Source organism: Saitoella complicata, assembly GCF_001661265.1.
Source record: "Saitoella complicata NRRL Y-17804 unplaced genomic scaffold SAICOscaffold_28, whole genome shotgun sequence".
NCBI classification, from domain to species: domain Eukaryota; kingdom Fungi; phylum Ascomycota; class Saitoellomycetes; order Saitoellales; family Saitoellaceae; genus Saitoella; species Saitoella complicata.
In genome coordinates, this window is record NW_017567019.1 from 194,050 (window position 1) to 216,688 (window position 22,639).

General features: G+C 51.1%; 11 protein-coding genes across 11 annotated transcripts; 5 read left to right on the top strand and 6 right to left on the bottom strand.

Moving 5' to 3' along the window:
- Nucleotides 1-4,124: 4,124 nt before the first annotated feature.
- Nucleotides 4,125-5,499, top strand: SAICODRAFT_32113 (uncharacterized protein). Its single transcript, XM_019168118.1, has one exon. It carries the CDS (start codon nucleotides 4,149-4,151, stop codon nucleotides 5,352-5,354), a length of 1,206 nt encoding a protein of 401 aa, XP_019021292.1. The 5' UTR covers nucleotides 4,125-4,148; the 3' UTR covers nucleotides 5,355-5,499.
- A 122-nt stretch (nucleotides 5,500-5,621) lies between these two features.
- SAICODRAFT_10230 (root hair defective 3 GTP-binding protein) lies at nucleotides 5,622-8,028 on the top strand (the record flags this gene model as incomplete). The annotated part of the gene is made up of 3 exons (XM_019165198.1): nucleotides 5,622-5,683; nucleotides 5,738-5,996; nucleotides 6,049-8,028. The coding sequence occupies 3 exons, from the start codon at nucleotides 5,622-5,624 to the stop codon at nucleotides 8,026-8,028; spliced, it is 2,301 nt and encodes a 766-aa protein (XP_019021293.1).
- A 685-nt stretch (nucleotides 8,029-8,713) lies between these two features.
- On the top strand, nucleotides 8,714-9,331 carry SAICODRAFT_37443 (uncharacterized protein; the record flags this gene model as incomplete). The annotated part of the gene is made up of 1 exon (XM_019168562.1): nucleotides 8,714-9,331. The coding sequence occupies one exon, from the start codon at nucleotides 8,714-8,716 to the stop codon at nucleotides 9,329-9,331; it is 618 nt and encodes a 205-aa protein (XP_019021294.1).
- Nucleotides 9,332-9,656: 325 nt separating this feature from the next.
- On the bottom strand, nucleotides 9,657-11,850 carry SAICODRAFT_21924 (uncharacterized protein; the record flags this gene model as incomplete). The annotated part of the gene is made up of 3 exons (XM_019166492.1): nucleotides 11,780-11,850; nucleotides 11,320-11,720; nucleotides 9,657-11,269 (listed from the first exon to the last, which is right to left on the bottom strand). The coding sequence occupies exons 2-3, from the start codon at nucleotides 11,594-11,596 to the stop codon at nucleotides 9,657-9,659; spliced, it is 1,890 nt and encodes a 629-aa protein (XP_019021295.1). The 5' UTR covers nucleotides 11,597-11,720; nucleotides 11,780-11,850.
- A 1,298-nt stretch (nucleotides 11,851-13,148) lies between these two features.
- On the bottom strand, nucleotides 13,149-13,805 carry SAICODRAFT_32115 (uncharacterized protein; the record flags this gene model as incomplete). The annotated part of the gene is made up of 1 exon (XM_019168119.1): nucleotides 13,149-13,805. A coding segment is annotated over exon 1 (515 nt), but the record flags the coding sequence as incomplete, so codon positions are not given.
- Nucleotides 13,806-14,097: 292 nt separating this feature from the next.
- Nucleotides 14,098-15,049, bottom strand: SAICODRAFT_73700 (uncharacterized protein; the record flags this gene model as incomplete). Its single annotated transcript, XM_019170882.1, has 2 exons — nucleotides 14,618-15,049; nucleotides 14,098-14,564 (listed from the first exon to the last, which is right to left on the bottom strand). Coding segments are annotated over exons 1-2 (627 nt in total), but the record flags the coding sequence as incomplete, so codon positions are not given.
- Nucleotides 15,050-15,122: 73 nt separating this feature from the next.
- SAICODRAFT_43947 (uncharacterized protein) lies at nucleotides 15,123-16,280 on the bottom strand (the record flags this gene model as incomplete). Its single annotated transcript, XM_019168758.1, has 1 exon — nucleotides 15,123-16,280. A coding segment is annotated over one exon (1,158 nt), but the record flags the coding sequence as incomplete, so codon positions are not given.
- A 589-nt stretch (nucleotides 16,281-16,869) lies between these two features.
- Nucleotides 16,870-18,580, bottom strand: SAICODRAFT_62258 (bifunctional 6-phosphofructo-2-kinase/fructose-2,6-bisphosphate 2-phosphatase; the record flags this gene model as incomplete). The annotated part of the gene is made up of 2 exons (XM_019169901.1): nucleotides 16,870-17,010; nucleotides 17,066-18,580. 2 exons carry the CDS (start codon nucleotides 18,578-18,580, stop codon nucleotides 16,870-16,872), a joined length of 1,656 nt encoding a protein of 551 aa, XP_019021299.1.
- A 370-nt stretch (nucleotides 18,581-18,950) lies between these two features.
- Nucleotides 18,951-19,508, top strand: SAICODRAFT_48568 (uncharacterized protein; the record flags this gene model as incomplete). Its single annotated transcript, XM_019168932.1, has 1 exon — nucleotides 18,951-19,508. A coding segment is annotated over one exon (558 nt), but the record flags the coding sequence as incomplete, so codon positions are not given.
- Nucleotides 19,509-19,924: 416 nt separating this feature from the next.
- Nucleotides 19,925-20,592, bottom strand: SAICODRAFT_32118 (glycoside hydrolase). The gene has a single exon (XM_019168120.1). It carries the CDS (start codon nucleotides 20,563-20,565, stop codon nucleotides 19,936-19,938), a length of 630 nt encoding a protein of 209 aa, XP_019021301.1. The 5' UTR covers nucleotides 20,566-20,592; the 3' UTR covers nucleotides 19,925-19,935.
- Nucleotides 20,593-21,464: 872 nt separating this feature from the next.
- Nucleotides 21,465-22,601, top strand: SAICODRAFT_32120 (uncharacterized protein). The gene is made up of 4 exons (XM_019168121.1): nucleotides 21,465-21,810; nucleotides 21,876-22,046; nucleotides 22,099-22,268; nucleotides 22,329-22,601. Exons 1-4 carry the CDS (start codon nucleotides 21,491-21,493, stop codon nucleotides 22,568-22,570), a joined length of 903 nt encoding a protein of 300 aa, XP_019021302.1. The 5' UTR covers nucleotides 21,465-21,490; the 3' UTR covers nucleotides 22,571-22,601.
- The last annotated feature ends 38 nt before the right edge of the window (nucleotides 22,602-22,639 follow it).

Consider the following 22,639-nt stretch of genomic DNA (forward strand, 5'->3'; position numbering starts at 1 on the left):
AATGCAGCAAAATACCTCAGGAAATCTTGGAGATAGTACATATTCACTGGAAAATCGAATGCTTCCTATACAGACACATTGTTATGTACTTGACCGAGAGGGGCCTCCTGCTATATATGTATAGACATGTCAACATGAGCCAGAGGGCCCCACCACTTCGGATATTTACAAAAATTCTAAGTCTCTACATGTATCCATCAGCAGCGAAGGTCAAGAAGGCCAGGCATAGAAGACATTTCCTTGTACATGACTGAGCAATTGCCAACGTGTTGAGTCATAGGGCCATGTTCAATGCTATTGTAGCCATTAGAATACCCAAAATCAATATCCTTACCTGGTGATCTTGCTCTTTTCGCTTAGCACTCCTGCTAACTCACCCATACTATTTCACATTTTTTCAGGACTCTCACGAGGATACTGCTTGACACAATCTAGGATTAGGCCCGATCTCGTCATGGCTTGTTCGGGATCAGATCGTGAATTATACCGATTTGTGTCCTGAATTATTCTGGATTATGCCGTATCAAATTGTGAATTAAGTCGATCCATATAGTGGTCTGGGTCCATATTCAGAATATGCATATCCAGAATATGACCATGCAGTTTCATTAAACCTGACCTAGTAATCCAAGTTTTTTGCATTCGTAGGGCTAGATTACACAAGCGCGCTCTTATGAGTTACACAAGCAGGTATGTGGGATCCACGAGCGCTGTACATTACAAGAGTCTCCAAGAATGCAGGATGTGGGACACTCCTGGATAACCTGACGTCGAGGGTGCCTAGTTCACCTGCACGACGTCGGCACAGGATTCTTGGCAGTAAACGCCGGTTTGACTGAGCATAAATGTCTAACAAGGACCTCTTCGTCGGTCATTTTGTTCAATTCTGACAATTGCGGCAGGTTCATCGCCGAGTCCGTGTTGCTGTTACGAGATGACGCGAAAATCTTGTGCGTGCAAGTACAGGCTTCCAGCCCCTGGTGGTGGGGTGTGCGGCGGTGCATGGTGCGCTCGCGCATGTGAATTACAAGCGCTGGGTCCGCGGCCATAAGAATGGAATTGGCTGATGGAACTTAGGCGACTTGGTTATTCCATGAGCCTGTATACACCCGATGAGAAGCTTTCAGAGCGATTCACTCCCCCCCTACGGTCGCGGTCGCGAGACTCATGAATCAGAAAATCCTGTTTAATCCAAGGTTTGATATCGTGGATGAATCCAAGATCGTATCATGGATTTCGGGATCCAAACCACGATTTATTCCGCATTATCCATAATGAAATCGGTTCCAGTCTGGAAAAGTTGCAAGAAAGTACAGTATTATCAGGGCAAAAAAGTGAGATTACGGGGTTAAGTTTTACCATGTATTTTATGATGAGTGGTTTAACAGAGCTACAATAGCAGCAACGTGAACCATATCAATTGTATGGCCGAATGTATAAATACGATTGATCGTAGGGAGTCTGTTGCAATGTGTACGAACACTGTCCATAGCGTAGGGCTCGAGAACTTGTATACATACGGATGGATCAATTGGTATGTATCATTATTCGCTTGACAGTTTCCAAGGATCTCATCAGAAACGCTCCTGTTGTACGGCTTGCTATAGGGCATTGATATCACTCATATATCTTTCATGCTGGAGTAACTGGGATTATTCCTGTAGCTTTCGCGTGGAATGCCAGATAGGTCCCCTTAAAACGGCCAAAGAGTTTGCGTAGAAGTATCAAGAATTGTCCCGAACAATTACAACGTACGCGTCACCTTGCATTCGTGAGAATCATGGATTACAAAATCCCGTTTCGGCCACAATTTGCTTTAGATTTCTGCCGGGATAGTAATCCACAATAAAGTGCGTAATTTAATGTTTAATCTCAGACAAACCCACAATCTTGACGTGGATTCCGCACTTACCTAAGAGAATTATGCTCAATCCATGACTTTTTCACTTTGTCAGGCCAAGGAATCTGAAGCCAAACCTCTTCAAGGATATGCGAAACAGCGCCTGGGATTATACTGAATCAATTCGTGGTTGTGCGAGATTGCCACATTTGATATTGGATTATGCCGATTGATGTCAAAGATTAGGACTATATGATGCAAATAGTCCTGGCTTTCATGACAAAATCGTCTGATGTCCATAACAAAAAGATCAAGGACCAAACCCGACCTAGGAAGCCCTGGTCCACGATTAGGGGTTGCCTCATAGAAAATCCCTGAATCAGTTAATCGCGGAAGGTTGGCGTTCCCTGACCATTCCATCGTCGATTACTCATGCGAGGGCGGTGTGCTATAGCTAGAGTCCCTACGAAACCCCCAAATTCTACCAAACACGATTATAAAACACGAACAAAATTATCCAGTATCACGCATAGAGTTATTTGAGTTAGTGAGATATTCTGGGCACAATCTGGATTGACAATTCGTCTTGAAAGTAGAATGTTTTACAATTTACCACCACTACACTGTTATACTATTCTACCTCATGATTGTACACTGCACAGATGTGACGCTCATTGGTCCCATCTATCACAGGTCATCATTCTAGGCCCATTGATATTATTATGAGATTCAAACGATACCGATAGCAGTTGACGGTACAGCCACTTCCAAATGTAAATGCCTGTTCCACCAGCAAGCAGCAGTTCCGTCTGGATTCTACTCACCCGAATAAGAGGAGACATCAAGCAAGAGTGTCGAGATTAAACAACCATCATGTTAACCTTTCAGCAACAGCGATCATGTGCTCAGTTTGGGTTGAGACGATACAAGCCAAAGCATCAGGAGAACAGATGGGAGAGAGCCAGGGACTCGTACATCGATAGGAGAGGACCAAGGAGGCGTAGGATTCGATGCTTTCGTCAGTCAGTCATGAGACACCCAGGGAGATTGAGACGTTGATGGTGGTGGGTTCCTGGTTGGTGCTGAGGACTTGGTGAAATTTGCCAGCGCATCAGCACTCAGTGCTCACATGTCACTCTCGAGAGGCGCAGGCCGAAGAACCGCCACTAAAGACCATTGATCCTTGTTGATCCATCAAAGACCCTTGATCTTTGATCCTCGTTGATCCATCAAAGACCCATGAAATTTAGCCAACCTCACGATCCAAACCCGGACACTAGGAATTCCACTCTACTTGAATACTTTCCGACTTTGTTCGTGTGTTTCGTACAGTTGAATGACTTATTCAAGTGCCTTTGCTGGAAGTGGAATATGTTATTCCATTCTTGTGCAATCACGAATCAGGTATTCGTGACAGTCGAATTCGGGGGGCTCGTAGGGAGTTTCATGGCGATTGCTACGTCTGAGTTGCTGCGATTATACTCCCAGATGTCAGATTAACAGGGTTGATATTACGTGTTGACACTGCTTTCACGCTCCAATTGATGAGACTTCCCCCAAACGGGCCTACAAAGCGAAAAACCATGGATTAAACACGATTTCGCTTTAGCAAAAGCGTAATCCACGTCAAGATTGTGGATTCGTCCATTACAATCCCGGATAAAATCGTGCATCACTGCCAAAGAAAAAGGTGCATCAAAGTACCTGAGTAAACTAAACACCTTAAGTTCCTTGAACTATTAGAATTCTCACAACATATCTCTTCTACCTGGTAATCTGGCTCTTTTGGCTTCAACTGCCCTATATTTTCACCCACGCTCCTTTGCATTTTTGGCACGATGTTTTCTGGGATTAACCCCAATTTCATCGTGAATCATACCAGTCTGTATCATGGATTACCATGGATCATGCCAAATAAGATCATGAATTATTCTGACCGAACTCACGGTTTGGATCCTGTTATCCATAACACGATCATGGATTAAGTGAGGTTTTGTAATCCATGATTTCTGCAGGCGTAGGGCATTCTGGCCATTTCAAATGCTTTACCCCAGAAATCGAGGATTGTGCCAGATATCATCGTGTGTATCATACTGACTCAGGAAACATATTCCTGAAAATCGTGGTTTGCCCGTTAAGGTCAAAGATTCTTACATACAAGAATTGCTGGAGAGTTCGATTACAAAGACAGGGAATTGTCCATTTACGCTCTACCTTTCCCACGGGTACGCGCGGTACTCAGGTGCCGTCAGCTGCCAGGTCTGCAGTAGGCTCGTACAATCAAAACAAAACACCATTACGTCCAACCATGGAGTCAAAAAGGCCATTGAAGCCGTCGCGGATACCCGGCCGTAAGGGAAACAAGCTGCTGAATGTTCGCCAGTCTCGCTCATCAATATCAGATAAGGCTGAGTCCGTGGTATCGGGGTGGGTGAACGGGATCAAGAACGCGTGGAAGAAAGCGAAGGGTGAATATGAGGAGTACATCGAATCAGCAACACAATCAGCAACAAAGAGGAGGGCTCCAGCCCCGGATATCCCAGAAGAGCGTCCAGCGAAGCGAATGGTTGTGAGCAAGCGCGCATCGCTGTCATCCCTGATCGAGAAACAGCCCCCGAGAACATCTACATCGACAGACGAAAAAGCGCAGACCACAGAAACATCATCAGGACGCGACCACGATAAACCATCAGAAGAGCGCCCAGTTGCGGAGCCTGTATCACGGAAACCGAAGATCCCAAACCGACACCGATCCAATTCCAAGGAAGTCGAAACTCAAACCGAACAGCCACGACGAGTGAAACTCGCGTCCCCAGTTCGTCCATCAGTACAGAATCAACGTGAAGACTATAGCTCGAAACGCCACCCAGCTGCTGTCCAAACGCAGGAAGCTCCGCAGCCGCAACAAGCAGTCGAACAGCCGAAAACCGCGCCTACTCCTGAGATGCAACAAGTCAATTACAGCCTGGGTATCCCTCCATCAGCCTCTTGGCGCAATAGTCTGAAGGTTGATGACTCAACGCCTCTACCTCATGTTCGAACACGATCACACGAAGACAATGGATCTACATTACGGCCACGAGAGACAACGCGCGACCTCATCGACAGCGAAAGCGGTTCGAAGTCCATTCAGAGGCTGGAGAAAGAGCTACGGGAGGCAAAAGCACGAATTGAAGCTCTAGAACGGAAGAAAAAAGCCGCAAGAGCCGAAGTTCTTGTGCAACCCGCGATTACATACCCACGCATTCATAAGCAACAGGAGCAGCCCCGGAGGTCGCCATCACCAAAACCGTGGCCGCCACAGCAAGACGCCGAAGCCGATAGAATCATCTTTGCAAGCAACAGTACTGCTCACGAACTTCCGGAAGTTACCGTGACTGGGTATGAGCAGACTGCTGAGGACAGTGACAACTACGAAGCTTTCTCGCCGGTTCAAATCACGGCGCCCATGTTTCTGACCCAGGACTTGCCGTCATTATTCGCGCCTCATCAACCCGAATTTGCACAAGATTAAAGTGAGAGGTGGTCTACAGTTGTGAAAAAGTATTGTCTAGAGGAAGGCGTGTTGGTGCGGAGGGCAGGATTCCGGCGTTTTTCATTGATGGGCTGTTCCAAATACTTAAATTATAGACGTATATCATAATACCACAAGTTGTCGCAATCTTTTCATACATTCCTTTGAGATGGCTCACGTGCACGACCCCACAGATGTCATGGCTGGTCCCGAGGGCTCAAGCGAACAACACCCCCGACCGTCGCAATTGCACCCAATTAAATTGCAATGGCCGAGGAACAGCATACATACCCGTCCATACAACTTATTGATGGAGAAAAGAACTTTACGTATGCCGAAGTGACTGCTCTGCCAGCAGACATACACTGACGGACTGCCAACAGTAATGACCTCCCTTCTTTTCTGAAGACGTCCGGCCTTGCCGATGCGGGCTTCAATTACAACATGGTTGCCGTCTTTGGAAGCCAATCGACCGGTAAATCAACGCTTCTTAACAAGCTATTCGGTACGGATTTCGCGACCATGGCAGAAGCGCAGCGAAGACAAACCACGAAGGGTATCTGGATGTCCCGTGGTGTTGACTCGCATTGTTTGGTGATGGACGTCGAAGGTACCGACGGTCGGGAGAGAGGTGACGATCAGGTGTGTTGGTAGGCAATACCACTCTCCAGGACACATGCTTACCGGCTCACAGGATTTCGAGCGAAAGTCAGCGTTGTTCTCCCTCGCTACAAGCGAAGTTATCATCGTCAATCTCTGGGAGCATCAAGTTGGTCTTTACCAGGGAGCCAACATGGGCCTCCTCAAGACAGTCCTCGAAGTAAACTTGCAGCTCTTCCAAAAGGAAAAGCGCGAGAGGTCGATGCTGTTCTTCGTCATCAGGGATCACGTCGGTGCAACTCCCCTCAAGAACCTTGCCGACACCTTGACCGCCGACTTGCAACGTCTGTGGGCGTCAATCTCTAAGCCGGAAGGTCTGGAGGAGTCCAAGATTGAGGACTACTTCAATATGGAGTTCACAACCTTGCCGCACAAAATCCTCATGCCGGAGAAGTTTGACGAGGAGGCAGCGCAGCTTCGGGAACGCTTCGTCACACCTACCAACTCTGGCTTCGTATTCCGCAAGGAATACCACAAGCGAATCCCTGCGGATGGATTGACACACTACACTTCGAGCATTTGGGACCAAATTGTGCACAACAAGGATCTCGACCTGCCCACCCAGCAGCAACTGCTCGCACAGTACCGCTGTGACGAGATCAGCAACGAGACTATCAACAAATTCGAGGATGCTCTTTTGCCTTTGCAGCAGGCCATGCAGTCGGGGAAGGTTCTCGAGGGGCTCGGCCCTCAGATGAGTATCATCCGCAAGAGCGCCTTGGAGTCTTTCGACCACGAAGCGTCAAGATACCACCGTGAGGTCTACGAGCGTAAGAGGGCTGACCTTGTCAAGCGCGTCGACGCTCGTCTGCACGTTCTCTTCCTGGCTCAGCTTGCCGCGCTTCACAAAGGCTCCCTCAGGCAGTTCAGCGACAAGGTCACAGCCGGCATTACCGGCAAGACCAACTATGACTTTGCTGCGCTCGTTCGCGATGCCAGTGAGTCCGCTATTGCTGCCTTCAGAACTGAAGCGGAGAGCTGCTGCATTGAGGGTACATCATGGACTTTTGACGAGGAGTTGCAGGTGTTGGCGAGGGAGATCGCAGCCGTTGCTTCTCGAATGCGATTGGAAGAAATGAAGCGTCTTGCGACTCGTTTGGAGAAGAAGATCAAGCAGGAGTTGGACGAGCCAATTCTTTTGGCATTCAAGCAGCCCAAGGAGGATATGTGGGACAAGGTCATGAACGCATTCGAGAAGACTCGTTCTGAAGCCGAGTTGACATTCCTATCTAAAGCTCGCAGCTTCAACTCGTCAGAGGAAGAGCAAGATGCCGGGGTTGGTGAATTGCGCAAGCATGCCTGGACGGTCTTGAGGTCACGAATCGATGAGGAGGCTACTGATGGCAACTTGTCGTCCAACCTGCGTGAGTACTTTGAGGACCGCTTCCGGTACGACGAGGATGGTGTTCCCAGGGTGTGGAAGCCCAGCGACGATATCGACAGCAAGTACAGGGATGCGCGTAATGAGACACTCAAGCTCATTCCGATTATCTCGACGATCCGGCTGTCAGACGGCTCTCAGCCTAGCGTGGACATTGCAGGGAGTGAAGACGGCGTGGAGCCGAAGGACCTGTTTCAGGTGCTTTCAGCCTCGCGTCAACGGGACATCTCGGACCGATTTAGGCGTGCTGCGGATGCTGTGTACGTGGAAGCAAAGAGGTCTACGATTTCGTCTGGTGCGAGCATTCCTATCTGGATGTACGGATTGATGGTGGCTCTTGGATGGAACGAGTTTATTGCGGTGTTGAGAAACCCAGTTTACTTTTTGTTCCTTGCGCTTCTCGCTGCTGGAGCTTACACCGTCTACTCATTGAACCTCGGCGGACCCATTGAGAGGGTGTCAAGGGCCATGATCGGACAGGTGGTGGACATCAGCAAAGAAAAACTACGTGAATGGATCGTGGAGACAAAAGAGGCAATCCCTGTTCCTATTCGCTCCGATGTACACAGCGTGCCGAAGCCTGTGCAAGTGGAGATGAAGGAACTCGATGAAGATGGGAAGAGGAAGCTTTAAAATGTCTGTATCCGGTCGAGCGCATGCTCCCTCCTTTAATAATAACAGTAATGAACCCATGTCTTTGAGCGATCTGACCCACATCTCCATAGCGGAGGGAAGAACAAGGGATGTGCAAGTGCCCGTTTCCTTGCAGGGACGCCCGTTACGGCTTTCTAGATCGCAGCGAGCTTCGTCCAGACCCCGGTGGCTGGCTTGACACAACCTGACAGCAACTGCTTCGAGGGAGCTTCTTTTTGGAATCGGGAATCGACCAAAGCGGCAGGGCGGCCTCCAGGGTGCACGGACCACCTGAGCGGGATGCATCTAGCCTGCTGCGCACGATCATGCACCGCGGCCGGCGGGAAACTCGATGTAAAGAAGTACTTGACTGTATGTGCCGGTCCCGTATCAACAGCCAGCTGAAAAAACTTCCGATCCAAGCAACCAGCCTCCCTCCCTTGTGCTCAGATCGATGGTTACGGTACCCTACTCAACGGCTCTCTCTCTTCCTCTGTTTCGCGGTGGCGGCGACGCCTGGCTCGAGCTCCCGCGGCGCTAATCTCAACGCGGCCTGTAAAGTGAACGTCCAACTTGCTTCACTTAGACGGCTCGGCCCAGAAGAAAGGCCTTTATATACCCCCGTGAATCCCCATCCTGTACTCCGAGTAGACTTCTATCCCATCGTCCACCTGTCATCATCGCCATGGTTCTCCTCCGCTTCCCTCTCGAGACCAACCAGTCATACAACGCTCCTTCCCTGGAAGCCCTCTCTATCTCGCAAAAGCCGAGGCTCACCAAGCTCCCACTCCCGGCATTCTCCCATCTCGTCGCACCAATCCAGACTTCTCCAACGGAAGAGGTGACAACATACACCTATGCCGCACCCGCAAACCCTACCACGCTCTCCTCCTCCGACCGTCCTCAACTGAAGGGCTTCCCATTCATGTCCTCCTTCTCCCTCCTCCCCACCACAAGCCACTACGAAACCCGCTCCTCCTTCGATGACGACGACAACGAGTCCATCTCCGGTCTTTCCGACTCCATGCCCGACACCCCCGCTGGCCTATCCGACTGCGGTTCCTCCATGTCCGAAGGCAGCGAACTCCTCACCCCGAGAAAGAAGAGCGTGACGTTCGCGTACAACAACCCAACGCCCGCATACACCTACAACCGCGACGACTATGACCGCTCATCCTTCCCCGTCTCTATCCTCAATGACGACGAGTGGCGTGAACTCCAAGGCTGGAGGAGAAAAATGAGGAGACAGTTTTTGCAGGAGGCGTCTGGTGAGAAGTGCTCTTTCGACTGGTTCGAAACGTAAGTGCTCCAATCATTGGATGAGCGTGAGAAGATGGTATACCATATGGTCATGGAGAATTGGAGGGGAGCGTGAAATCATATACATCACAAGGGCGAATCGGCGTTACTATTCTTATCTATTTGGGAGAGGACTTATATACTAGAGCACTAGCTATTATAGCGAGCAAGGCTGGCCTGCTCTTAATTTATCACATTTTGAACATTACATTTGTGCAATTCTCACGCAGGTTCCAGTTGCAGGGAACGCCAAAAAGACAGTCTCAAATTCCGTAATATCAATCAAAGCAATGACCCAAAACAAGTGTAACCTAGGAAGCAAAGTTCAATCACATCAACTCCCCATTCGTATTCGCCGCCTCAATCTCCTTCAACAACGCCGCATCATCATTCAACGCCTTAAACAACTTAATATTGAACTTTCCCGTACTCTCATCCACCAACCTCCTCGCCAACTTATCAATCGCAATAACACTCAACACAGTCTGCACGTACCCATCGATCAAATCATCGATGCTGATACCGAGGGAGTTAAAATCTTTGCGGTCCATGAGCAACAAGCGCTCCGTCTCGGTCGTGAAGCCACCGTCGGCGAGTTTGACAGAGAGGTTGGTACCGAGCATTTCCCAACTCGACCAATTCTTCTTACGTGCCTCTTCGAGATGGCCAACAAGCGGCTTCCTGGCGCGTCTGGCGTAGATAGCGACAGGTTTGAAACCTTCAGGTGTAGCCGTAATCATACACCTAATATCAGACACGAACGTCTGGTTCTTCTTGTCTGGCATGCTGCCAATATGGTACTGCAAGCCAGTTCTGGCCGTGGACGACCAGGAAGCGTTTCCGATGAGGGATTGCACGATGAGTTTGTCGTACTTTTGCGGTAAGGCCATGAACTCGTCCAACTCCTTTGCGTTAGTGATGGTCCAGACACCCTGACCTGCGTTCGAGTAAGGATTTTTGATGACTGCGAAGCCACCCCAAGAAGCAACACGCAATGGCACTTCATCCTTTCGGACATTATTGATGGTTTCTGGGACGAGAATTCGAAGTCCAGTGCCTGCCATCTCCGCGTTGAACAAGTCATAAGCAACGGAAGCCATAGCCTTGTTACGTCCACCAGCAAGACACGCAACAATCGGATTCAAAATCCGGGTCTTGGTACGAAGCGGGATACGCTTCCACGGTGCCGCAGTAACATACCGGAACGCTGCACGAATCGGCTTCCACACGCCCGGCTCTGGACGGACATACATGATTCCGTCTTCCCACTTGACAGGCGGATCATCATCCCACTCGTAAAACTCGACACACCAGACGTTCTCCTTTGTCATGTCTGCCAACACACTCGCGTAGCCTGTAGCCTCCATCTTGTTCTTGTCCCAGACAACAGCGAGATCACCCTCGATTTCATCCGGTCTTTCAGCGATCCAGGTGCGTGGCTTCTTCTGTGCCTCAGCACTTGGTGCAAAAGACTGGACCGGCGGACCTCCCTCATGCTCTGCCTCCTTCAATTGCGCTTCAGCGAGTTGGACACTAACAGCGTCCACCAGCTTCTGTGCCCCGAGCGTCGGCTCATCCGTCGCCGTCGCCGGACTCTTCTGATCTCCTCCACTATTATTCAAAGGCTTCACCAACCCAACACCCTGCAACACCCTCAGATACCCTCCATGCTCTTCCCATTCTGAGAGGAGTGGCATACTCTTCTGCCCAGAAGGACAGGAATTCGTCTCGACGACAATCATCTGTCGTGCACCGCTCTTTGTGGTGACGTTGAACAAATCGGCACCGGCCCAAGCGAATTCTCTTGGTTTGTAGGAGAGAACGCGTTTTAGCGCTTCTGGGTCTGTGTTTGGGTGGAGATGGCAGTAGCGAGCCACGATACGGTTCGACGATTGTGAGAGCTGGAAGAAGGAGGAGACGAGAGGGTGGATCTGTGCGTTTACTGTACGTGTATCGTTAGCATTCATCCACTAATCGGAAGAATTCACGTACAGCACTTGGTGTAGAAATGTCTATCCATCTCCCAGTCATCAGGCCTCACCTCGGCAGCATTATCCACCTTCCTCGCCGTCTTCAACTTGGGAAAGTCAGTCGGCATAGCAGGGAGATTGTAGCTGCTCGAGAAGGACGCGGAATTGTAGGAGCCGGGCTGCGTGTTGCCTCCGGTAGACGAAGCTTGGTCGGCTTCGGTAAGGTTGATCTCGGGCGGAGTTCCGCCTGATTCTCTCGTTGCACCGAGGAACGGTGAGAGCGGAAACATAGTTGCCATCGTTGATCGTATTGGTGGTGGTTATTGGGGTGTATGCGTTGTCGTCGCCGTTGCTGTCCTGGAGGTCCGGGGGTACGGGCGTGCCTTTTCATAGTGACGGTCTGTCCAGGTGACGCTGCGATCGCTGAGTATGTGTTGCGTGAGGGATTTGCATGTGAGCATGAATCGGATAGGCGCACGCACCAAGATAAGTTTGTTGTGAGCGGATTACGAGGAACGAAGAGGAGAGCAGACAGTTGCAAGGAGTCTACGAGTTCGTTTGGTAATATTTGGCAGCTTATATGCGGCGGGAAGGGCCGCGTTGTTGGCCCCGTAGCTGACGGTCAGCTGTATTGTCGGCTGGTCGGCAGCCCGCCGAAGCCCCGGTGAGGGACGCGTCACACAGAGCTCTTTGTCTATCTATAGAGGGATAAACAGCTCCTACTTGGATGCTAAGCCAAGGAGTCGCAGCAGACAACTGACGGCAGCCTCGCCAAGCCTCGACGATCGCGAGCATTCAAACGCCTGCGCGCTGTGACGAGTGCGAGTAAACAACTGTCGATCCGATTTAACATCCTCCGTTTCCCATCCAGATTGAACATTTGACTTTTGAGGTTTCGACCAATCATGTTCCCCATCTTCGGTGCTTCCCCGCGGTTCTGGGGTGCAGCCGAAGCCCAACAGATGAAGGTGAACACCACCCGTCCAATCACCGGCTGACCCGGTCCAACAATCTCCCGCTGTCATGCGCTCATCCTCCCGTCGGGGTCGTCCGTAACTCATCCGTGCTCAGCTGTGTAAAGCTCACCATCACCACCGCTGCTCGTACAGTATCTGCGCAATGTCTTGCAGAAGAGATGTACCATTGAGCGTCATTCAACGTGAGGCAGTCACGGCTCTTGGCGTTGCTGCGAATATGTCAGACAATGTTCATCGGTGAGCTCGTTTGCATCATCTCTGTGACAGAGCGGGTGTTAACAGCGTCCCTCCTCGCAGTCTGTTGGACCAAGCAATCACCGGACTCGCTCTCAACCACTTTCACGAAACTGCCTACGATAAGGAAAATTTCGAACGTAGTCGCCAAGCAAAGGCCATGTTCACTCTAGTGATATCGCTATGCAAGCAATGTCGCCATTTCACAGTCGAGCAGATTGAGAAATTGTCACCTGAGCCGGACTTTCAACATCTCATCAACGCGCTGACAAAGCTCACCGGCAACGTTTTTCATCTCCACAAACTCAATGATACCCTAACACTCGGTACCGGCGAAGCATTATCCCTGAAAACGTACAATCTGTGGGACATGGTCGTCACCGGCATCTTCGAAGAGCACGTCCGCATGGCCCCCCTCTACCGCTCCCTCTACGACCGTTCCCGCGCCTCCTCCCTCCCCCTCGTCCAGATGGTAGCAGCACACATCTCAACAACCCTCTCCATCTTCGAAGACCTCGAATCTAAAATCCGTCCAATTCCCGTGGCGAGCGGAATCGTCACTTTCCGCTCCGCCCACGAAGATTGGAGATTATGCGTGAAACGCCCTTACGGGAAAGTCACCGTCCACAAATCCTCCACCCGCAACCCAACTGAATCACTCTTACTCCTGCCCGTCCCGATCCACCTGAACCCAACCCCGCCTAACTCGCCCACGACATCTTTCCACCCACCCTCCACTATCAAATTCGGGGATTGCGTGCAAATCAAGCATCCGGCGGAAGAGGACATTCTTTTGCCGAGCCACGACAACTACCACACCATCTTCCGCATCATCCATGTCGACGAACCCTACCGCCACTGTGAACGCCCCATCGTCGAAGGCGACCGCATGTTCCTTAAAACTCGCTCCGGAAAATACGTTCGCTGGAAATGGTTCGGCTCCGGTCTCGAATTGAGCGAGAATCTGGATGACCAGGCGATCTGGGTCGTCAAAGCCGATGGGATGGAGCATGAGAAGACGAGTCCGGGGTCGAGTGCGGGGAGTTCGCGAAGGGGTAGTATTTTCGGGAGGACGAAGGAGGAGGAGAGGGAGAGGAGGAGGACGATGAGTCCGACGATGACGGGGTTGCAGAGGGTTGCCTCGTCGAAGAGTTTGTTGGAGAAGTTCCCGGCGTTTAGCAGGGATAGGCGTGGGACGATCTGACACATGCTTCAGAAAGGGATGTACGATACTTTTTGGATCAGGAGGCAAAGGTTTTGGAGTCTTTTGGCACGGCATGGATGGCGTTATCTCTCACTTTCGATACTGTTTGATTAAGGATTAGGAGTAGGAATACGGTCTCTCTAGGACTATTATCGTTTATGGTTTATACCTTACCCCCATCGACGTTTGTATCGTATCTCCAGGCGTTACACTCCTCGGACACTCCGGCCTTACCGGCACTGGTACCAACGGACTCCGTCGCCTCAAGCTTCCAGTCGCCTGTGTTCCCTTGTCGTGCAACACAAGCTCCTTCTTTGTCAACAGACTCGGTTTCCGTTCGGTGTCTGTCGAGTCTCGCTTGCCCATAATTCGTCGTCGGATCAGGGAAAACTCACGCTCCACGCCTGATTTCCATCCTGCTGTGTCGTCTTCTTCAACCTCCTCCTCTTCCTCCCGAACCGATTCCATCCCTTCCAAAGGAACTGCATCATCCCCCGTGCTCGAACTACCAAACACACTATCGACGGGCACAGATTGCGCACTCCCACTCCCACTCGCAGTATCGCCATCTCTCTCCTCAACACCCACCTCCATACTCCCTTTCATACTCTCGTCGTTTATGAAATCCATGTGTCGCGGAAACGCGCCCCCCCGATTTCGTATCGAGGTCATTGACATCAGGCGGCGGAGTTGTGCGAAGCGCTGTGAACTTTGGTCAGAGGACGCGGAGGAAAGTGTAAAAGAAAGGGATGGCGGTCGATCGTTGGAGGAGCCCGAAGTGATTGGGGAGAGGGCGTTGGGTGGGTGTCGATCGGCATCGTGTTTCATCCGTTTTTTTTGGGCTTTTTGAGCCTGTAAGCTGACCGTTAGCGTACGGTGCCGACTCTTAACGGAATTCGAATTACTTCTTTGAGCTCTGCTTTTTGTGCCCGGGCCTTTTGTAGGTTCTCTAGGAGGTATTCACGAGCGGGTCCGTAATCGTCCTTCTTCGCTCGCGACTTCTTGCTGGCTACAGAGGACTGATCCGCTCTGGAGGAGGGGAATTGATTCGATCCATGTCGTTGCATTCCTGTTAAGACCCCCCAGTGATTGTATCGTCCTGTTGATGTGAGGGTGAACGGTCAAGACGGTCATAATGGGAGAGAACAGAAGCGACGACCGGCCTGGTTGCGACGGGAGCGGGACGGACGACGCTGGGAACAAGGTCTGATAGGTGTGGCGGACCGTGACATCATGCTGGGGAATGATTGATGAGCAGAGAGATGTATTCAAACAAAGCAAAAATACGGAAAACCTCCACATAGATATCTCTATGACATACAAGATATCACATCCATCCTCCTCCAAAAACCTTCCTCTATGGTGTGATTGTAAAAACCTCTACTGCGCCTTAGCCTTCTTACCGCCAGCGCCCAATCCGTTCGCATTCTGGAAGAAGACGATCTCACCCTTATCAGCGACCCACTGGCACATTCTAGCGGACCTCCACAACGCCAAGAAGAAGTTGGTGTCGTCACGCATGTAGTGCTCGCCAATCACCTTGCGGATAGCATTGGTGGCCTCCTCACCGTGGTAGAAAGGGATACGGGAGATGTAGTGGTGAGCGACGTGGTACTCGATGATACCGTGGAAGATGTGACGGCCGATGAAGCCAAAGTCGCGGTCGATGGTAGCAGCGGCACCACGGGCAAAGTTCCAGGCCTTGCCACGGTAGTGGGGGAGGGAGGGGTCGGTGTGCTGAAGGAAGGTGATCATGACGAGCCAGTGGTTAACCCAGAGGTAAGGGACACCGTAGTAAAGTGCAACGTTAGCCCAGCCGAAAGTCTGGGCGGCAAAGTAGAGAGCGGTCAAAGTGAGACCAACACCGATGTCGGAAGCAACGATGGCCCAGAACTGCTCGGGACGATAGAGAGGAGAGTCAGGGTGGAAATGGTTAATCTTGTGCTTGGGAACATCGGGGTACTTGGGCCCAGCGGTGACGTCAGTGAAGAGGTACATCGGCCATCCGAACAACTGCTGCACAAGAACGTTGGAAAAGGTAGCCAAGGGAGTCTCCTCAACCAAGTGCAAGAAACCGTTCTCGTTGTGCTCCTCAGCGAACTCAGCGGGATTAGCGCCCTTGTTCGCAATCTTCTCAGACTTGGACTTGGGGACGAAAACCATGTCGCGGTCGAGGTTACCGGTGTTCTTGTGGTGAGTTCCGTGGGAGAACTTCCAGGAGAAGTAAGGAACAAGAAGGAAAGAGTGCAAAACCCAGCCAGTGGCATCGTTGATGGTCTTGGAGGGAGAGAAAGCCTGGTGACCACACTCGTGGGCCAAAACCCAGATACCGGTACCGACCATACCCTGAAGGATAGAGTAGACGGTCCACGCCAAAAACCTCAAAGCAGCGCTCTCCAAGCGGTAGATCTGGCTAGCCGCGAGACCGAGACAAATAATGTAAAAGAAGTCGCGAGCGACGAACATGTAGGAGTGAAGATTGCTGCGCTCGAAGCAGTGAGCGGGAATAGCCTCGTAAATCTCCTTCATGGTGAAAGTCGGGGGAGTCCACTCGCGACCGTAGGTATCGCGGTAAACCTCCTCAGACTTGGCCTCCGTAATGTCGACATCACGGTGAGCAATGTCACGCTCGTCCAACTGGTTGTCGGACATGAATCCGGTAGCGAAACCCATTGTGTCTTTCAGTGATCCCTAGTCGTGCGGTCGAAAAAGAGAGCGAGCCTGCTGAGCGTAAGGTTGTCGAAGCTGATCCTGGCGAAGAAGAGCGAACTGAATACGACAAGCTGGACGTGCTGCTGGGATGTATGCTGCTCGCTGGCGGACGTCTTCGCTGGTGTTGGGGCCCGCGGGTTAAATCTCTACGGTGTGCGCTTCTCAGGGGCAAAGGCTGCACGGGGGAGGGAGGCGAATTGCGGGACGAAGGATTCGTTGGGGAAGAACAGCGGTTGACGCCATCGCCACGTCTACGGAAAAGCTGGAAATAAATATCTCTAATGTTCTAGGGTATGTGTGTAGGTAGTTTTCTAATAGACATGCCTGTAATCCTACGGTATTGCAGCTGTGAAGTAGAGAGCTCGAGTCGAGGACCCGTCTCTTGACAAATCTCGCATCTGATAAATACGCTCCGATCTCCTCCGCCAAATCATCGCACGACGCCTCACACCTCACCCGGCTTGATCTCCACTTCATCGAACCAATCCGTCTGGTTATTGTAGACAAACTTCCTGCTCACAACCGCGTACGGCTTGGGCTCGAGGACATACAAGGTCTCCAAAGGAACCTCAAGGTCGATTATTTTCTGCACCCAAAAGTTAGCAACATTGCATCACCATCAGGCATCCCAAAGAACATACCGATTGCTCCAGATTCAAGAAGTACGCCAACAAAATCCTCACAATGACCCTGTGTCCAATCAGACACACATGATCCCTCATCCTCTCAATCTCCACAATGACGTTATTCAACCTATGAATCACATCCAAATAACTCTCTCCTCCAGGACCAGGGTAACGGTAATGCAACTTATCGCGCCGTCTTGCTTCGAATTCGTGTGGATACTGCTCCTTAATGGCGTCGTAGGTCATACCCTCACACTGACCCGCATTTATCTCATCCAGCAACCTAATGGACTTGATCGCAAAGATACTGTCATCAAAGTGCTCTCCAGTCTGGATCGAACGGTTGAGGTACGATGTCCAGACACTGTACGCCAACTCCTTCGGTGGCGCTTCATCGCGTATGGGACTTTCCACACCAGGCTGTAATCCAGAAATCCTCTTCTCCTTGTCCTTGGCCCAATCCTCCAACTGCTGCTCCCTAAACTTCAACCTCATGTGGTCGATGAACTTGGCGAGGGCAGTAGCGTACTTGTGTCCTCTTGCCGTCAGCTTTGCATTTCCACCGATCTTGCCGGCGACGTTGTCCTCACTTTCACCATGTCTCGTAATCCAGATCTGTCGTGCGGCAAGGTTGAAGTTCATGAGGTAGGCGATAGCTTGGCTCGCCAAGAATCCCTGGATGTTATGTGCGACGAGCTTCTTGCCGACGTTGATCATTTTGCAGTACTGGAGATTAAGAACTTCTTCTTCGTAGTCGCCGATGGTCTCGTATGCGCGTTCGTACATGATCACTCGCTTGCGAAAATCATCCAGCGCAGCGACAGGATCGCGATCCTTGTAGTCCGGTCCAGACAACTTGAGCTTCATGTTTGCCTCAAGAACGTTACGATCGGTACAGATACTCTCAATGAACAACGCCTTGAGATCAGACACCTGGTGAATGCGGTCCAAGATAATCTGACGACGCTCGCGAGTAGAGTTCGTAGCATCAAGGATACCAACCGTACCACCCTCATACACAACCCAATGAATCAACTCCTCCAACGTGTCCATCGCCAACTGCTCCCTCAACGCTCTCGCACTAGCATTCTGCGGATCAAAGAACTGGGCATCGTGCTCCGTCTTCTTCTTCTCCTGCGGCTTAATCCCCGGACTCGGAGGAACGTCCTTATCGTCCGTGGGCCCGTCACGATTAATACGCCGACGATTACCAACGTTGAATATCCGCGTATCGTGCTGAAGCCAGTTCATGTACCTCGCCAACTTCTTCACGATATAACTCTTTCCCCGTGCAGGTAGTCCAACCATGACAATCACCAACTTACTCCCAACATCGCGGTCCGAAATATGTCCGTACGGACTAACCTTACTCTTCGTCAACCCCGGGATATCGAGCGTCGTAGCCTGTGTCCTCTGCGGCTGGACCTGCTGCTCACCCGTCCCAAACGGATTCGGAACACCCCCATTACGCGGCGACGAAGGCCGCGAACTCGACGGCGTTTCCCAAGGCGTATCACTCGCAGCCCTCATCCCCGCCCCCGCCCCCGCCGATGGTACTTTAATATGCCTACTCAAACTCGTCTTCCGCAACAACGAGCGTATCTCGTCTGCCTTGCCAAGCGACGGCGGCGAACGAGCGAGCTCTGTGACTTGGTCGGCTTCTTCTTCACGATGTATATCTCGGCTTTTGCAGGATGATTCACCTGCTTGCATTGCTGTCCCTTTCGTTTCTGTGTGCTGTCGTGATCCGTTGGTTGCTCAGTCAGCCTTTTTCTGGCTGTAGATTGACGTCGGCGACTGGCGTCTAAAGAACTTCTCAGTCCTGCACCAGTCATACCCCAGGAAATCTCCGTCGCGACGTCTGGGTCTCCTCGACAAAAAGGAGATGGCAGTCCTGACGATATTGAAGTATGTCTTCCTATTACTACAACTCCTCAACCTTAAGAACGCTCTCTTCGCCTGGCACATCCGGTTCTGGTCGTTAGGGATCCACCACATCCTCTCTTACTACGTCCCCGCGCTCCGACCCAAAGCTCAGATCCTCCACTCTTCCTCCTCTTCTCGTCTTTTCGATGCATACACCTACAATTCCCAAGCAACATTGGGCGATATCGATTTTTACTTGCACAAGTCGAACTCGACATACGCTGCGGACTTGGACTGCGCCCGCTTCGATTTCCTGATGCACCACTTCCGCACATTCTTCTCCGACCCGCGGTTTAAAGGCGTATATATTCCCCTCGCTGGAATCTCCTTCGTTTTCAAAAAACAGATTGACCCGTTCGAGCGGTATCACATTAACACCCGTATCCTCACTTGGGACTCGAAGTGGTTGTTTTTGGAGTCGAGGTTTGTGGGGTTGGATGGGAGTGTAAGGGCTGTGGGTGTGAGCAAGTATGTGTTTAAGAAGGGGAGGAAGACGATTCCTATTCAGGATGTGTTGTCTACCTCGGGACTTGAGGTTGATGTTGAGGGTGAGAAGAGGAGGGAAGAGAAGTATAAGTATGCTGAGGCTCTTCTTGGTCTCGATGACTTGTTGGAGGATCAAAAGGAGAATGGGGCTGTTGAGGCCAATGGGTTCTCTGCTGAGAAGATTGCTGAGGGCGTCAGGGGCGAGAACGGCGTTGCGAAGAGGATTGTTGCTTGAATTGGTCGATAGAGGAGCATATACATCGGACAGTATTGTTATTGCGGGGTAGAAGCATATAGCAGAGCATACACGAGAAGGAAAGAATCAAATGCAATGTCTATGGCGACGGGGATCTCGCTAGTCGAACCCTCATCAAGAAGTAATACTAAAGGTGCCGGTCAAGCCAGGCTTTTCATGCATAGTCCATCGTCCATCCACTAATCATACACTCCTCATCCTTGCGTTGCAATTGTCATTAACAAGACAAATCAATCTTCAGACTCCCAAGGTTGTACGCAACACCAAAGTTCTGCTCAACCCCCGCAGCGCAATACGAACAATCCACATCCGAAAACCAATAATAATCAATCCCCCTACTCTTCAACTCACACCCCACACTCTTCCAGTAACTCTGGAGCTCACTGACCCCAGCCACCGCACTCTCGTGATTATCCCCACCCGTCGGCCATCCCGTTTCGCCGATCATGACAGGCTTACCCTGTGCAGCGTTAACTGTCGCGTCGTAGGACTGGAAGAATGTGTCACGGGCGGAGGAGATATCGGAGCCTTGCCAGTAGGGGTAGCCGTCCACGAGGAGGAAGTCCGACGCAGTTACCACTTCAGCGTTGGATCCGTCGACCCAGGCGGTCCAGGTATCTGTGTGGCCGACAGGGGTGGAGGATGCCCCACCGGGTCCTTGAACCATCCCGCGAACGTCATAGATTTGATGAGCGAGTTGAGAAGCAGAGACATCACCACGATACAAATCTTCGGAACCAACAGAAACTCCAACCAACCAATCACTCCCATACTGCTGCAAAGCCCCAAGCAACGCCTGTTTCTCCGTATCAAAATGCGTAGCATCCGTAGCCCACACACCCGCCATCAACTTCACCCCCGCAGCCTGTGCAGCCGGAACCGCGTTCGCGAGTGTATTGCAATCCGAACTCGCGTACAACCGGAGTGTATCGAAACCCCAGGATTTGATGGTGGACATTTCGTAGCCCCAGTCGGAGGAGGATTTGCATGATCCGTCGGCGTTGTTGGCGGAGACGGAGAAGCCGTTTACGGCGGCTTGGACGGAGGCTGCGGTCAGAGCTAGAGCTGTAAGAGCTGTTGAGAGGAGTTGCATTTTTGTAGCAAGTATAGGGTTTATATGTGGTGAATTGGGTATCCTTCGGGGATGTATGTGGCTTCTTATACCTCTCTGAGATCGAGATGGTTAGGTAAGATCACGGCTGATCATCGATGTCTTTCTAAGCAATTCAAAGATCGTCGACTCGTCCGGTGGATGCAAACTGGAAGTTAAGGGTGGGTGATGTCAAGGTGCAGGTTCAGAAAGATCATCCGGTGCCGTATAGGTAAGCCGGCTCACACCGTAAACAAAGATCATGGATTCCGGGTTCACCCCAAGCATACCCGTGCTTTTGTCGGTTTGAGAAACTCTGGCTCAGATATCACGTACTATGCTCACGGTAGACAGGGTTAAGTTATAATTACCTCTTCCTCATACGCCAGCTGGTTGTTACGCTGTTGATCGGTACCGTGGAAATTCGCACATCGTCGTCGACGACACCAGGGAAGGCCTTGAACCAAGCTGAGATGCTCTTGGGCCATCGCTCGGTTGAAATAGCCTTGACGCGGACCGGTTCCGTCGTGCCTTTGCTGTAACCTACGGGCAGCGGTCCGCATGCCTCATCCCGACCGCAACATTATCCATGACAAACGCCAAGTCCTTTTGCTTATAGGTAACCAGCTCATCGTATCGCTCCTGCTTAGTGTTCACGGCCAGTCTCTCACCGTTCCTTGCGATGTTATCAGCAAAAGCAACCCGCACATTCATCGCATCCCTCCTCCTCCTCTCCACCTTCCTCCTCCTTCTCACGTTACTCTCCACCAATCCCGACTTCGTGCCCTCATGGACCAACTCTCGACTATCATTTACCACACAAACATCCATACCGATGGAGACGGCACCGGAAAAGATGCTGGTAATCGCGCGATACGACGAGGACGTATCGTGGGTGCCACTGTACCTCGGCGATTTCCCATTCATTATCTACACGAAAGACGACCATGACAGTCTTCACAACATCGAGGGGAACTTTGGATCGGAGAATTCCGCTTTTCTGTACGTCTGTTTCCTTGTTATCTTGATTCTTCAAAGAAAGTACTGATCAGACATTCGTATGGCAGGAAGTTCATCATCGATCACTACGATAACCTACCGGAGTATACTCTCTTTCTCCACGCACACCGCGAATCGTGGCATACGGGAGGGAAGATCGACAAAATTATCCGGAATCTGGATTGGGATGCGAGAGGATACTTTAATCTCAGCCCAAGTCGGATGCATTGCTACTTGAGGTTGGCCTTCTCGACATTGTTACGAGCACCTCGGCTGATCCGTCATATATAGGCTCAACATGACAGAAGACGAAGGGGACAGACACTGGGGCTGGTGCGCAACCCAGGACAAGGAAAAACTCGACGGAAACGCCTACAAGCGACAAGCGGAACTTACACGCGTGTTCTACGAGACCTACATGTTACCCTACGTCGGAGGCTCCCTACCCCCCATGGTTCGAGGTGAGATATGTCTATCCCGGGTTCGATTTCGCAGTTTACTCACGAGTCATAACCTCCTAGCCACCTGCGGTGCCCAATTCCTCGCACACCGTTCCCGGATCCTCGCACGTCCCGTCTCCTTATACCAAGATATATACGACTGGTTACGGGATTGGCCATATGATCGGTATTGGTCTGGGCGTGTGATGGAGTATGCATGGCATGTCATTCTCGGCGAGGATCCAATGGAGGAGATCATGAAGCGGTGCAACATCACAGGAGGCAGACTCGGCTGCGACGAATTTGGTATCAAGTACTACTGAGGAAGCTTAAGCAGTGGCCATAGCATCGTGTAAAAGTATCATATACATCATGTATTAAAGAGTAAAGTA

What these genes read in the sequence shown, in the direction of transcription:
- SAICODRAFT_32113 (XM_019168118.1), top strand. Translation starts at nt 4,149, where the DNA reads ATGGAGTCAAAAAGGCCATTGAAGCCGTCGCGGATACCCGGCCGTAAG.
- SAICODRAFT_32118 (XM_019168120.1), bottom strand. Translation starts at nt 20,565, where the DNA reads ATGGCGGGTGTGTGGGCTACGGATGCTACGCATTTTGATACGGAGAAA.
- SAICODRAFT_32120 (XM_019168121.1), top strand. Translation starts at nt 21,491, where the DNA reads ATGTTATCAGCAAAAGCAACCCGCACATTCATCGCATCCCTCCTCCTC. An exon ending in TCGGAGAATTCCGCTTTTCT is followed by an intron (nt 21,811 to 21,875) that starts GTACGTCTGTTT and finishes TTCGTATGGCAG; the next exon opens with GAAGTTCATCATCGATCACT. An exon ending in CCTACCCCCCATGGTTCGAG is followed by an intron (nt 22,269 to 22,328) that starts GTGAGATATGTC and finishes ATAACCTCCTAG; the next exon opens with CCACCTGCGGTGCCCAATTC.